The 16,052-nt window shown below is 45.4% G+C and overlaps 1 protein-coding gene across 1 annotated transcript in view; it reads right to left on the bottom strand.

The window, feature by feature from the left end:
• Nucleotides 1-16,052, bottom strand: part of ATXN7 (ataxin 7) — a 127,931-nt gene that overhangs the window by 11,282 nt on the left and 100,597 nt on the right. The window contains 6 exon segments of the mRNA XM_033865236.2: nucleotides 563-684; nucleotides 1,029-1,227; nucleotides 2,698-2,963; nucleotides 7,302-7,384; nucleotides 7,861-8,120; nucleotides 10,150-10,399. Coding sequence (XP_033721127.1) covers nucleotides 563-684; nucleotides 1,029-1,227; nucleotides 2,698-2,963; nucleotides 7,302-7,384; nucleotides 7,861-8,120; nucleotides 10,150-10,399 — 1,180 coding nt within the window.

Raw genomic sequence — 16,052 nt, 5'->3', positions numbered from 1 at the left:
CATCTCAGTTCAAGGGCCCCTTAAGACAGGCTCTCCATGAATCCCTCCATCCTGTTATTTTCCCATCTCAGCTCTTAGGTGGGTGCAGACCCTGGCTCTACCTCTAACGTTCTGTGTGACCTTGCTTCTCAGTTTCATTACCTGTAAAACAGGAATAATCCAGGCCACGTGACACAGCAAGGTGTGAAAACTGTACTTGCTCAGGTGCCTGGCCTACCGTAGTCTCAGTAAGCGCTACAGGTTATTAGCGTTTCTGTTCTCTCCCTTACGACAAGCTATGAGCTCTATGTTCTGTTGACTGGCTTTCGCATTTCTCCCTGACCTAGAATGTGAGCTCCGTCCATCTGGGAGTCCCTCGGCCTGAAACCCCAGCACCGAGAACAAGACACATTTGCTCCGAGAGTGAGTGGATGAATGATGAGGGCCCTTCCTCCAGGGCTGGTCAAAGGCCATGTGTTCATCTCAGAGACCACTACCTTCATTAAACCAGCCCCGTAAGAAACAAAGAGGATGCAGCCCTAACGCGCCACCCGCCCACAGAGGTGGGGGGACGGGCACTCACTTCCACAGCTGCGCGTTCAGATGCTTCTCCACCATGAGGTTGAGGGCGCAGCGAAGCCGGTTCCACCTGGAGTCAAATACGTAATAGCCTCTTCCAATCTGCCGGCTCCCGAATGTGCAAAACTGCAAGAGAGAAAGCACACGCTCGGACTCGCTAACTCCGAGGGCGTGCGGCCCGGGAAGAAGCGGCCAGGACAGACGGCGCTTACTGAGGACCGAGGGCTGTGAAGCACGAGTGTGACAACGCCTGGCCCTGAGTGTCATGGAAGAGAACGGAAAGAGCAGGAGACGCGCCCGACCAAGTGCATGCCGCCTCGGGGCGCCCTGCTCTGAGCTGCACTCGCACCTTGACCTCGCCCCACACGGACCAGAGGGCATGCCCGGGTCCCCGCCGCACCACCCCCCCCTGCAGTGCCCCGTCCCTGCGGCGTGGGGAGGGTTGGCGCAGGGGCGGATGTGGAACTTACAGATGCTGGCTGAGGATGATGACCTGAATAATGACAGTCCAGTTTTTCAACAGACTCTTCTTTGTCATCGCCTTCTCCCTCCTCACTGGATAACCGAGAAGCTGGCTCAGTGGCAGGCAGGGGAGGGTGTGGAGATTCATGGACTGGAGGAGGGTCAATGGGGGCACTCCCACCTTGCTGAGCAGGGCAGCCTGGAGGCCTTGGTGAGTAGAAAGTGCAGCACTGATCAGATCACATCACATGTATGGGAATCAGCCGCCTTAACTCAGATACAACAATGGCTCCACCACTAGCACTAGGGACACAGATGCTGATCCGGGGGGCCTGGGAGTGAAGGGTCCTCTCTCCCGAACCGCGCGATGTCAAATGCAGCTGTCTGCCCAGTCTAACCAAAGTAACTTATAACCACTTCTCTATTCCACAGCCACCTGGTCCGCCTCCTATTCTCCCCAAAGAAGGCGAAATACATGTGGAGTTTAAGAGAATTCTTTCTTTGATTCCTCTTCAAATTTCACCTGGAACTGGGTGACTAAGGCAATCAATGAGGTAATTGGTAATGTGCTCGAAAATAACCTAAGAGGGACAGGAGGTGATAAAAGAAGGTAGCTTTACCATTTTATGTGGGTAATCTAGAGTGTGTAACTCAAGGACAGCAGTGTGCTTTTCCAACACACATAAAGGCCTGGTGTTTCTACACTTAAGCGTATTTTTTAATAGATGGAAAAACTTTAATGAAATTGGCCAAAGAAAGGACTTGCAAAGGAATCGACAGCCTGGGCCTGGCCACATTCTCGGGCACCTCCTCTGATCACTCCTCCAACCGTGTTGTTCGGAAACCAGGGGGCCCACGTGGGGACAGGCTCACGGGCACGCTCAGGTTTCCAAGACGGAGGCACTTCCACCCCTCACGGGACCATTTCAAGAATCAGACACGTGAGGATAAAAGGTTAATTAAGCAAGAGCACCCAAGGGTTGGCACATTCCTAAGCACAAGCCCTCGGCCCAGACTCAAAACCCTCGTTCTCTATGCCTTTCTTTTTCCCTTCTTTCTGGAAAGTGGGTGCAGAGTCCTTTACTTCAACTGGGTTAAATATACAAGCACGCACACACATATATTCAGCCCACCATCACTGTCTCCAAGGGATGTGTCTAAGTTCTGACCTGCTGCTCACTACACAGCTCAAATGACTCCTACACGCTCAGGCCAGAGTCCCAAATGAATGAATGAAAAAACACGCTGTAAATGGATGCTGTAAAGACGCAGGCTGAATGCCTACCCCCAGCAAGAATCCCAACTGCTGTGTTTTGCAAGAAGCGAGATAAATGAATGGGAAATGGCTGCCAAAGCCATGTGAAATGTTCCCGTCACTAACTTGCAGGCAGAAACCGGGCCGCAGCCCTACTCAACAGGGTCAGGAGACACCGAACGCTGAGCAAGGGCAGAACAGATAATTCTAGCTTTACTCTGCTGCTTGCATTTGGCCACAAACAGCCCTGGTTGAAACTCAGTGATGAACGTTCTTTTTTCTTAAAGTAAAACCCCATTAGAGAAACATCTCTTCTCGCAGCGAGCCTGATGTCTGTCCTCGACATCACGATACACCGGGGCTCTACAGTCTGCACGTCTGTTCTCTGAAAGAGGGAGAGAGAGCTGTTGGACGGGGCTTACCTTGGAAGACTGGGGGTGTGAGGTTTAGGTTTACTAGCTACAAAAGGCTTTGATTCGGAAGGAATCACTCCGTGAGAGTTTTGGTGTGGCTCCTGTGAAGTTCTAGGAGGAGTGGGATGCGGGTCCCTGAGAGGCTGCGTTGGTTGCTGAGAGTCCGGATGGCGAATCGATTCCTTTTCCCTGGTTTTGTTTTTGTGCTCGGCTAACAACACATCGAATCGTTTTCTTCTACCCTGGACAGCCCTCCGCTGGGTTAAGGAATGTGTCTACAGACCAAAAACAACAACAACAAAAACAAACAACCAGAAATGGAGGAATCGCAGTCATCGCTTTTTCTGCCATACATCCAAAAACACCAATGAAACAGCAATTCGGAGCATTAGCTCAGTCAGAGGCTGCTCAGCATCTGACAGGCTAAAAATCTTGAGTATGGTTTTTTTTTTTCCTAATAGTTAGAAGCAGATATTCCAGCCTCCAAATGTATAAGAACCTGGTGATGTTATTTCCACCAGAAGAAAGAAGAAATGTTAAATAACCATGCCACCAGGTATGTAACTGAGGGGCAAACAGTAGATACAAACAGGTAACAGGTCCTCGTGTTTTATGCAACAGGAACCATTCATTGATCGGAGCTGTTACCAACTCCGCCCCCTTTGGGCCATTTAGAGTTTTGAACGTTAACAGAGGAGAAGCACTTATTCCATAAAATACATATCACAAAGTCTTCTTTCACTAACTGCCAGAGAGTAAAAATTAAACACAACTGTTTCTTTCTTCCTGTGACAATGCCATACAGAGAGAAAGGGGCTCACAGCATCCTGGAGACAGGCCGAGGGAGACCTGGGGGGATTAAAGAGTAGGAGGCCAAAAGAAAGACAGGCTGTGCACAGGAGAAGACGCAAACCAGCATCTGAGTCCCCATCGAAAGACACTCCCTATGGGAATCAAGAAAACGGGATAGGATTTTTGGATCCAGAGACAATGTCTAACCTCAGAATTTAAAAATGGTCACACTCTTTTTACTGGAGTATAACTGCTTTACAATGTTGTGTTAGTTTCTGCTGTACAATGAAGTGAATCAGCTATATGTACACCTAGATCCCCTCCCTCTTGGACCTCCCCAAAACAGTCATTGTTGAGAAATGTGAAATTACTCGAGAAGAAGAATGGTCAAGTAAACCTGACCACTCCATACTGCTTAGGGCCTCCGTCTGTAAAGAAAAAAATGCAAGGAGCCACTAACCACAGCAGCGCCAAATCACACCTCCCAAATATGCGTTCATCTACATAAATCCTTCCCTCTTCTATGTTACAACAATACTACAAATGATACTTTCTGTGTGTTCATTATACACACATTACACAAATGTATTGCTCTACAGGCTTACATTTTCGCTACAATTTAAGGGATTTTAAGGGGAGTTAGGCTTCTAATTCTCTTTTGCGGTTCAATAACATAACCTACGTCCGTACCACATACACTGCAAACTATGTTCGCCCAAAATCTAACCTGGCACAGATAGTTAGAAAACTGTGTTGAGGTTCCTTTTTAGATTTTACTTGGTTTTCTTTAATATGTAATATATCCACAGGAAAGTAACCCTAAATGAAGACAAGGACCTTTGCTTTGTTCAGTGCTGTACCAACACCTAGTACAGCACCTGGCACGCCATAAACGCTTCAAACAAAAACCAGATAAAAATAATGGCCCCCAATACACGTTGAATGAACAAACGAATATACAACATCACTGGGGGTCCACCTGCCTGTCTCTCCAGACAGATGACACAGAAGCCTCTCCTCACCTTTGCGTGTCCCCTGGTGCTTAGAAGACGCGGAAAGACCAAGTGAAGAAAGTAGGCAGAGACGATCAGTATTTTCCCAGCTTGGTTTGAAGAGTACATAGCATTTGCCCTGAGCTCTGAAGAACCTTCCAGTCGCAACCCTGATGCCCCCTCCTCCCCATCAGAACTCTGTGGGGGGCTGCCCAAGGCGCGCAGGATAAAGAGCAGCTGTACGAGGCCCGGGCCCCGCTCGCCCTAACAGCCCCGCCCCCTGCTCCTCTGGCACCAGGTGCCGCCTCCCCCTCCTGGCTGCCTTTCACACCCTAAGCTGTTTGTCCTGCCCCGTCCCAGAGCCTTCGCAAAGGCTGTCTCCTCTGCCTCTCCCACCCCTTTCTGCCCAGACAAATCATATGGATTTCAGCCCAGTATTCCCACAGCAAAGGAGCCTTCCCTGACTCAGTTCCCCTAGTGAAGGCTGTCATTACACAGGCCTCTCTTTTTTTATTACCCCTCAGTGGTAACTTCTACAGTTACTTGAGTCATTACCAAGTTAATCTTCATCTCTTCCATTAGACTGTAAGCCCCAAAAGGGCAGGAGCCACGCCTTGATTTTGTTCAAGCCTGTATCCTCTGAGGCCCAGAAGGAGGTCTGTGCCCGCAGATGTGTGCAGTAAATGCTCCTACCCTGAGAGGAACCCACATCTACTTGCATGGAAGGCACAGAGGACACAGAACAGAACACTGGACAGATGAGGAAGTGAGGAGGGGACAGTGAGGGTGGCAGGCAGACGACAGAGGGACAGGAGTGGGCAGCAGCAGATGCCCTGACAGCTAAGAGAACGGACAACGTCCTCAGTCTAAGACAGGAGAGATCTGGGCAGCAGCGTGGGGGACATTCAGCTGGGTCCTTTGACACGCAAGACCCGCCGCTTGCATGTCAAGCATTCCAGTGTGTTTACTGGCCCACCGCTGAATGGATTCGGGCCGCAACAGAGGCAAGCAGAGGGAGAAGCACTGACAAACAGAACACGGGAAGAAAGTAAGGGTATTCTGTGCAAGTGCAGGCCAGCCACAATGCTGCATGTTCTGCCAGCTCTATGCCGAACTCATGGCACGCCTGGATGGAGATGCATACTAATGCAAAGACAGGCTTAGCACCCTGCTACAGATGGTAATGACTCCCTTAACAGGACACATGGAGAGCATACACGACTTAAAAAGGAAGATGCGAGAAAAATGCAGGATCGACACAAAGCCAATGAAGGTTCAGGAAGAAGGCTGGTCAAATTCCTTGTGGATTCGGAGTTGATAAAGCTTTTGGTTCACCAGCATGCCTCACAGACGATTAAAAAAGAGCACCCTGGGTAAAGCTAGCATCCTTCATTGACCACACGTGTCACAATACTGAGAAATCTGTGTTTCTGAGAGCCAGGTAGGCAGGAAGAGAGCAGAGAGGGGTTGGCAGTGTGACATGGCGTGGAGCAGGGCTGAGGCACACACTCACAAGTTCCCTCAGGGGCAGCTGAACAGGACATGATTCTACAGAGCTCAACTGGCTACCGTCAAACAACACACCACTCGACGTGTTCAGTTAATACTATATAAAACAAAGCAATCTGTCCTGAGGAGTTTTTAACCTAGAGATTCAATGGTGCAACTGGAGTGGGGATGACCATCTACCTCTGAAATAAAATGCAAAATTCAGAATACATATGTGTATATATGTCTTCCTCTGGGAAGAGAATCCATAATTCTTTAAAAATTAGGTATTTAAAGGTGCTTTTGACCAACCTAGTTCCTCACAAGATTCAGTACCATTGTTGCAAGATAAAATCCACACGCTAAAATTAAATTAGAAATTGAAATTAAAATAAGAACTACCGAGAAATAACATTTCCCGTTTCTGAAGATTTTAACATTCCTCTACTGTTTAGGGCTGGAGTGGAGTCTGAATTTCTTTATTCAAACATAATCTTTGGTAAAACTTAAAATAATACATCAAAAATTTTATTAATTTTTAGAGAACAACACTAATTTTTAACCTCCTCCTCCAAACAAGTGTTTTAAAATTACTTCAAGGCAATGATTCTTAATACTTTTTGAACCCTTCTGCACAGTGGCTGGGGACATAAGCATATATGCTCATTTATGAAGGGGGTCTACTGAAGCCAGAGGCCACCCCCATGTCAACCCTTATTTTATAGCAAATATACCACCTTCTCACTAGCATACTGGCATTTCAAAGGAAAACTCAGGATAGAAAGGGGGAATCTTTACATTTTCTTGGGTTTTACATATACATTAGATTATGTGGTACCTAGCATTTTTTTTAGAACTAAAAAAATAAAGCTATCTCAAAGTCACAGATATTTTTAAAGTAGCTGTAAAACTGAAGAACCAGAGATAACACAAACATTTTAAGAATATTCACATATATGCAAAGGAAATGTCTGGACTCATTCCAAGTCAGTACAATTTAAACCACAGTAAAGGGGAGCCTCTCAAATTAAATTTCTATGAGGAAATATTAAAAGGCTTTGAAAATAACAGATTGATTAGGGAAAAAACACCATTCCCCTGCATACAGTAAGGCTCACTGAAGGCAAAACCCCTCTTAAGATAGCAGTTTATAACAACAGGCTCCACGTTTTCTGAACTTGAGGCATTCTTCATCAAAACGGAGTCATTCCCTCACTTAAAAATTCAGAACAACCCTCAGAACAGATGCCCTGTGAGTGAGAGACGCTTGGGGCGCAGTGCTGTGCAGCCCAGGTCCCCAAGCTTCCTGGAGCATCGGGCTCTGCCCAGGAGCCCCCCTACCTTGCATGTCAAAGATCGGGTGCAGGGCTTCTTGGTGTCGAGATCGATGACCCCACAGTGGATGTCAGGATCAAACTCCCTTTCTGTCAAAAGCACACAGACATTACAATGTCAAACGCTGCTTCATTTATTTTGAAAATAAGAAAATAGGAGAAATCTGAGATTCTCCTATCTCAGACCAATTATAACTTGAAGAAGATCTACCACATTATCAATAAATATAAAATACACAATGTACGAGCGCCACAAAAAAACCATGACATCTCTAAGAGAGTGGGGACTTTCGCCACCAGATGACAGGAAAGAGACTGTTTAAGCCAGCATTACTCATTACTCCATTTAGGAATACACCACTAGAAAGCTACTTTTATGTCACCTACCTACACGCGTGCACTTTAAAACCAAGAATGAAGAGCTCGAAGACACTACCTAAGGAACTTCATCCTTAAGCTGAAGTTGGCCAGTTTTAAAAAAAGGACTTACAGATAACGGTTGATTTGCTCTCCCAGGAATGCCCAATTAATACAGAAAGGAATACTGAGAGAAAATGTGAAGTTACCTGATAATCTCTTATTTAAAAATTTCCTGTTATTGGAGTTATCTTCTGACTTCTTTTCCAGCGTAGGCGGTGCAGGAAGCCCTTTGCCATTCAGAATCTGTCCAGGCGAAGGCAAGGTTGGCTTTGGTATTGAGGGGCAGTTAAGGCCAGGCTTGACTGAGGAACTCACAGCAGCAGGACAGGCTGGCCCTACCGCAGATTTCAGTAGTGTGCCATCCATCTTCGGAGGAATCTTTTCCACTTTGACAGAGGGCGTCATGCTGTCGTAGGGGGAAGTGAGAACACCAGCACCTGAGTGCCCCAGCAGCCCAGGGTGACTGGTGAGCCAGAGGGACGAGGGCAGAGCCTGGGTCTACCTGTGCACCGCGCAGAGCTAGGCTCCCAAAGGTACATTACGAAAATTTGTTAGGGCTGCGCAGAAAACTCAGTAAGACTTTTACTCAGTCTGTAAGCCCTTCTGGAGAGGCAGAAAGCTCCAGAGGAACCATCAAATTTACCTGGTCTATCGTCATTCCCGTTACCCAATGTAATTCCTGCAAGAAGCAAAATATGAAAAGGTCTAAAAGGACCAAAGACTACTGCAGGACCTTTAGAGGGTATCTTTTGAGAGCTGTCATTTTTAAGAAATGATCCATCAAAATAAAGTAAAATGAGTGAGCAGAGAAAAGAACAACTGAAATTAGAGAACATTTCCAAGAATGTCACTAAGGACTTGGAAGAACTCAAATGTGCCTAACAATGTATCTCCAAGAAGAGGCTCTCTGCCTCTGTCAATGAGGAAGACCAATGTTTAATTAGGATACGATGTGTCAGTGAAGTGGTAATTCTCCAGTCCCTGAAAAAGGTTTCTCTATAGGAGCCTGGAATCTTAGTGCCTGACACTCAGCTGGTGAGCACTGAATACCTGTATCGCTAACCAAGAACTGACTTTTTTCTGGAATCTTACTGATACTGTCATTTGGGTGGCAAATGTTGGTACGAAGCTAACAGTTAGCCTGGTCCCCGTCTAGAGCCCAGCTACAAATAAAGAAGATTTGGACTGATGAGGTTTTATACACTTTGCCCAGTGGCGTCAGTGCTCTAACAGCTGGTAAGCGGGCGAATGGCTTACACACTGTACTGGCATTTTCTTTGGCTCTCTGACAGCTCCAGGAATGAAAGCCAAGCTTCCTGTACTTGCACTTCTGACAGATGAGCAGAGGCTGCGGGCTTAACAACCAGGACAAATAGCACCAAACAGCTGTACCTGGAACAGCCCGAGAGCAGCAGAGACACTGCAAGATGCCACGGCCTCTCCCAGCTGGCAGGGTCCGTGCGCAAGAGCAGGTGCTGGCCGTTGCCCGAAGATTAACCAGGTTATCAGACCTTGGGACTGCGATGTGTGGCATACCCTCCGAAAGGGAGGCAGGCCAGGGAAAAGCCACCTGCCACCAAGGCCGAAGCATGCCGTGATGGGGCAAGATATATTTCCACAGGAGTGCACGGCCGCTCCCTCATGTCACCCACAAAGCCTGCCAGCCTACAGGCCCACCAGGGAAGCTCGTCAAGGCCTTGCCTGGTGGTGTGAACTTCTTCCAGTCTCCCCTCATCAGGGCTTGGATGTGAACCCAAGACTGGGGGTGGGAGGAAGCACTGCTTCCCTATTTGCTGTGCAGGCCCCAGAAAATCCTAGAACAGCTTCTGGGGATCTCTTCACCTTTTTATTCCTACTGTCATCCTCAGCGGCGGCACCAGCATCCGTTCCTTTAAGGTCTCCTGTGGGCCGGACACTAGCCAGGTGCTGGAGTCTAATACATGAATCCTGCCACCCCCACTAACCCTGCACAGGGGCCGTTATCTCAGATTCTGAGATAAACAGGGCCTTGGCCAGGCCCCTCAGCTAGGAAATGATAGAGGCGGGATTTGAACCCCAGGCCTGTTTGACCTGAGGGGCCCGTGGCTAAAGTTCTTCAATCTTATCACGCTTCCCTCTCCTTACCCAGAAAATGGAGATAACAGCAATACCTATTTCAAAGGGTTGTTGTGATAAGTAAATGACAATACACTTAGCTAAATTTCAATAGCTGGCACACAAGAAAGGATCAATAGATAAGTATTATTATTGCTATTATGACTCTATAAAGTCTCCCAAGGTATAATAGGGAAACAAAAAGAAACAACAACATATATTTGAATTTTCCCCAAAGTGGGCTCTCTTTCACATTATGCACATACACTCTCAGATGCTACTCGTGTACACAGTTCCACTTCTGGCAGGTGAGCTTTAAGAACCCTCTGGGCCATACTCACATTCTACCATGGGGGACTCTATTTTGCTGAATGGGATGCATTGGCCTGTTCCCCCTGAGCTGCAGTTTCTCTTTGGGCGATTTCAACAACTTGGAACTTAACAAGGATGCACTTAGAACACCTCCACTGGAAGAACGGCTGCTTCCACTTCCACTGCCTCCTTTGCTTTTGGACAGAGAAGGGAAGAAGGAAAATACTGAAGTGGGAGGAACGGCCAAAGAAGGCTTGCTGGATGAGCTATGTCTTCTTTCTGAAAAGGAACACAAAAGGGGCGGGGGGTGGGGGGGGGGGAAAGACACTGTTTCAGGCAAGTCTCCAATGGAACCCTGCGGGAGTCCCCGGAAATCAACACATTTAGGTTCAAATACGTGTCACTAAGTGAAAATATATTAAACTCAGCAGCTTTCAGAAATGGCTTATCTAGACCCCACAGACTTATTCTGGATTCTAGGAACTGGTCCTTCTGCTTAGGAAACGTCTCGGCATGAAGAGGTTTATCATACATAGACAACCATTAGGAAACAGACATTCTAACCCTGAGAAGAGTGGGTTTTGCATTTTAGAAATGAACCTCACTGCAACCTGTAGTCAGAGAGGGGAAAAGTATTCATTCATCTGCAGAGCTCTGCTAATTGCCACTGCACGGAATTCTTTCTTCCTTTCTAGCGTAGTACCTCTCCAATTTTCAAAACAGCAAAATGTTAAGAAACAAGTTGTACCTTAATTTTTTTTTTTTTGTCACTACCCACCAGTATATGACACCAAATAAGAATGTTTCTAGGGTTATCTTATCGTTCCCTAAGAATCTGTGCTGAAATTTTCCAGTGAATCACTTCACTCCCCACTCCCAACGCCCCCCCCCCCTTTTAAATAATCTCACTTGACTACAGATGGCACAGCTCTTGTTCACACCATAGGATGCCAAAGGCGCAAGACAAAAATACCACAAATAGCTAAGCCTGCTTTTTATACCAGGAAGTAATTCATGGTTAAGTAAGGACTACTCAGGCTTAACTGAAAGTAAGTCTATCCACTAGAGAATCAGGTTTTCTCAGAGTAAGGCAACCCACACTAAATAAATCGAGAGCTGTTGAAGAATGTTACCATCGGAAACAAGTAAATTACTTAGTAACTTTATCTACTTAAGTACCTCAAGCTGGTAGCTTCAGTAGTTGCCTTTAGTTGAACTTGTAATTTAAAATACGTTTGCTTTACTCTTAAGTTTTAAAATGTATGTGATCCAACATTTATTTATCACAATATGGAAGCTATATGAGTATTTTTTAAATTAAGCATATTAGAATCAATTTGACTACAACCATCATGTAAAGGATTTATTTCCAAAGGTCCTTTTAAATCAGTCCTGAGACTCTCTGTGAAGCTGTGCTGACTTATTCCCAGGAGGGCAATAGCTCAATGACGCTGTATGAGGTACTAAAGGGCCTGCTCTACACCAGGACAAAATCATTATGCTATCTACAGGCAGAATTCAAATTCTCCAACTAGACCACACAAAGGCTACAAGCAGGTTAGGAAGGCTAAACTGATAGTAATTTATAAGTGCCTGCTGCTTCCCCCCACCCCCGCCAGATATGAAAGTAGTGTGTAAGGGAGGGAAAGCTAAAATAACAAGTTTAATAATTTTCCAAATTTGGCACCTGAGGTTTTCTTTAAAAAAAATTAGTTTCCTTCTCTTCCGTGATCCCAAAACACTCTGAATATACTTTCAAGCAACAGCACTTGTCAGCCAGGACTGTAAAAATCTGTCTCCCGTTCTGCCGGGAGCTTCCTGTCTCGGAGCTTCCTGTGTTGGTCATCTGCCCCGACAGCGTGGCACAGAGTAGGCCTTCAATTAACATTTGCCCGATTGGTATGGCTCTTCTTATGAAGACAGTGATTTTCAAATGGTCCTAGAGCAGTGGTTCTCAACCTTGGCTACACATCGGCATAATCTAATGAGCTTAAAAAATACTGATGCCTCAGTCCCACCTTCAAAGATTCTGATTCTGATTTTTCTGTGGCCTGGGCATCCAGACTTTTACAAACTCTTCTGTGTGATTCCACTGCGCAGTCAATGGTGAGAGCCTACCCTAGACGAGGCTAATGCCTCAAGAACCATTAACCACAGCTGAGTAAATTACCATCTCTATGGCACTGAGAACACTGCCGGGCACGTGGCACTATATACCAGGGTTTGTTAAATGAAGCTCACCGCTACTACTTGTCCTCAACTAGTGTTTTCCAAACTTCCCTCAACTGCAAACTATTTTCATCATTCTTACCAAAGACACATAAAATACTATTTTTTACTCAACACTTTTATTCAAATTATCAACTCTACTGTTCCTTCCTCCTCCTCAATCTAATACTCACCAGTCTTTCACGGGGACAGCATTGGTATTTTGGACACAACAATCCTTGTACAGGATTTCAGGGTGGTTAGAATTCCTGTCCCCCAGCCCTTAATCACCAGCAAGTAGTGCCCCTCTATCAGGGGCAACCTGAAACTACCCCCAATCTGTTTTCAGATGGCCCAACTTTGTGAAGCAGGGTACCATACCACTCTCAGTGTTTTCCAGAACTCTTATTGTTTTCCAAAACAATAGCATCTATAAAACAACAGGTTTCAAAAGTGTGTAATATATATCTCTGATATACATTAAAATTATTAAATATTTAAATTAAAATGTTCAGCCACAAAAATCACCCCCAGTGGCAGTGTACTAAAGGAATAATTACCAGAGGGGGAAAAATTCCAACCAAAACTTTGACTTCTAGGAAATACACTCTTTTTACTATTTGGGGGGTATCAGAATTCTCAAGCAGGTGTCTCAGAGTAAAAGTGATATATTTTCTCTGATATCAAATGATGTAAAGAAAATTCTCAATCGAATTAAACATAGTTCACTGTAATGCTTGTTTTGAAAACGTAAACTTATTCCGAAGTCACTGATCTACTAAGGAACAATTTGAGCAAAAAGAATTTTTGTATTTCCTTCTGCAAGATTTCATCGGCAAGAAGCACTAGGTAAATGCAGAAAACCACACCTGGCTAAACTGAGCCACGTGGGAATAAAAGCTCACACCCTCAGCCTGCCCAGCCACCCCCCCCGCCCCGCCCCCAAACATCCACCATCCACCTCAGTTCACCATGGACCTTAGGAGCCACACCATCCACACAGCTGGTGCTACACCTTTTCCTCGATATCAGATAATCTTCCTTCCACCACTTCACAATAGCTTACAAACTGAAACCCTTCCGACACCTACCTGCAAAAGCACATGTCAGGTTGTTTTCAAGGAAAACTGTCATGTTAGAATGAATATTTATGTATTTTTTAAACCATTTAATACACATAAAACTGTGCTACCATTCTTGTTAGGTTCCTATCTTTTTCTGGGTGTCACTGATAAAGTTTTGGGTGTTGTACCCATTATCCCATTTTTCTAATGAGTCTCCTATGGTTTTTATTACGTCATTTTGCATAATGCAGTAATTTCTTAGGAATGTGTGCTGTCTTATGGCAGAACTGGCTGCAACTTCCAGTCTGCCCTTTCAATTTTTTCTTTCTTTTTTTTTTTTAGCTGCATCGAGTGGCATGTGGGATCTTAGTTCCCCGACCAAGGATCGAACCAGAGCCCCCTGAAGTGCAAGCGCGGAGTCCTAACCACTGGGCCACCAGGGAAGTCCCTGTCCTTTCAATTTTCTATCCCCATCATAGTCCACTTTCCCTGTTTTCTTCTGTTAATGCTTTTTTTTTTCCTGAGTTGTCTATTAACTCTTTGATATGGGATTTTGCATTAGAAAATCAAGAGTGAAAGCTTTCTAACATTAAAGGTCAGCTGATATATCAATAACATTTCAGAAAAGTTGTACTTTCTACTGCAACATAAAAGCTATTTAAAAACTAAGAATGGCAATCCATCATGTGAACTTCTTTCATTCACTAGAACTTGAAACAGACTGCGTGCGTGCGTGCGTGCGTGTAACTGTGATTCTGGCTGAAAAGTGCCAGCTCAAATCCCTGTCATGCTGCTGAATTAAGTTGTTCCTTCACATCATGGTCTGGTAACTCATTCTCTGGAAAGGGTGGCATTTGGCTTTCCCTTCACGAGAAAGCAAAGAAGAAAACACAAATTAAATTATAGTTGAGTTGGACTCTCCCCAACCTTTCACACTGGGCCCCTATTTTTCTTAAGATTTTAAACTGGGCTTCCAGTTTTAAAAAAGTGTTTGTTTCCAGATCAAAAGGGAAACGGGCAAGTTATGGGTAGGGTTAGGGACCTTATATTAAGTGGACAAACTGGTGGCCAGATGCTAAGCATAACTGAAGTGTGGTTTGGTGAGGAGTCCAAGTTGAGTTTTCAAAGCACTCCTCTCTCCAGGGTCTGGCACCAGCCCAGAGAAAGCACACTCTGTCCCTGAATGAGCAGGGCACTGTGAATGGCTCCAGCAAGCAGGAGAGACAGGCAGACCAACAGACAGACAAACACAGATACAGTGAAAAGACAGAGCAGAGACAGAAGGACAGACACGGGTGAGTGTGTGGTGTATGTGTGGCAGTGCTGGGGTTGGGGGCGGGGGGGGACCACAGAGACAGATCTGGAAACAGAGACAGGGAGAAAGAGACAGAGCAAGAGATGGATGCATCGGGCTTTCTTCCCTTGTGGCTGGAGCATGTGATACCACTGCAGGCAAGGGTAGGATTCCGAGGTGGCCAGGGGAGAGGACAGCTTTCGGTCTTCCAAAATAGAAAGCAACCAAGAACACTGGGCTTATAATTGTGGATTCATGCTGAGGTTTAAAAATATATATATGTAAGTGTTGACACCTAGGTACAAACCAAAAAGGAGTTCAAAGCAAATAATTAGATCTTTTAAAGGCATATACATTGCTTTGAAATAAAAAACTAAAGATAACTTATATAACGTGTAAGTGTCAAAGTTAGGACACAAACCTAAAATGCAGTCAAAAGCACACTGTCACTTCAAATCATTCATGCTTGAAAAAAATCTAGAAAAATATTTGTCAAACTTTTTTTAAGTGGTTATCCCTGGGACTGTAGGTCTATTTTTGAAAAACTTCTGCACAATGTTTAATTTTTCTACAACAAATATGGTTACTTGCTTATTAAATACATACTTTTAAAAGAGAGAGATCATTTGGTGTTCTGGCCTCAATTTCACACATGCCAAAATAATGCAAGGCCTATTATCACTCGGGAGCATAGAATCAATTTGTCCCACGCTCAATGATCATCACACAAGAGCAGGCAGAATGGCTAACAGCTCAGAAAAGCCCACAAAACTGTTTTTACTCCAAGCCCTTTTCTGGTATCTTATTAAGTAAGCCTTTTGCTAATCTTTTATGATCCCAGCAACTGATTAATGGAAAGTCTCACCTGCAACAACAGCAGCCCCTACTGTTAGTGGGCGGAAACCACCCATCGGGCACCATGCTACGAAACTTATAGGGATTGCCTCATTTAGTCCTAACCATCTTCCTACAGAGCAGATATTGCCATGATCCCCACTTTCCAGATGAGAAGGCCAAGGATTTAAAGGACTCAGGTCAGTCGCCCAACATCACCCAGCTAGCGAAGAGGCAGGATCAGGATGCAACCCCAGGCAGGGTGACTCTAGTGCCCAGGCGGGACCACATGACAGTCCACCTTAAGCGGTGTCATTAGCAGGCCACAATGCATGGTCCAAAGGCAGGCAGAGGGGTGATGGTAAGGGTTGCGGCATATGTCATCTTTCCAAGCGCTCCGCAAATGCAGGCTATTAGCACAAAGGGCGGCACAGTTGGAACATACAAGTTTAAGACAGAGTTTTGGTAAATTTGGGGTGGGGATCCAGAATCTGTTTAAGGGAAACCCAGGCTGTTGTGGATTTAATCTTCC

This window comes from Tursiops truncatus, chromosome 10, assembly GCF_011762595.2.
Source record: "Tursiops truncatus isolate mTurTru1 chromosome 10, mTurTru1.mat.Y, whole genome shotgun sequence".
Classification (NCBI taxonomy): Eukaryota; Metazoa; Chordata; class Mammalia; order Artiodactyla; family Delphinidae; genus Tursiops; species Tursiops truncatus.
The sequence above is the reverse complement of the archived record's forward strand: the minus strand, read 5'-3'. Positions and strand labels throughout refer to the sequence as shown.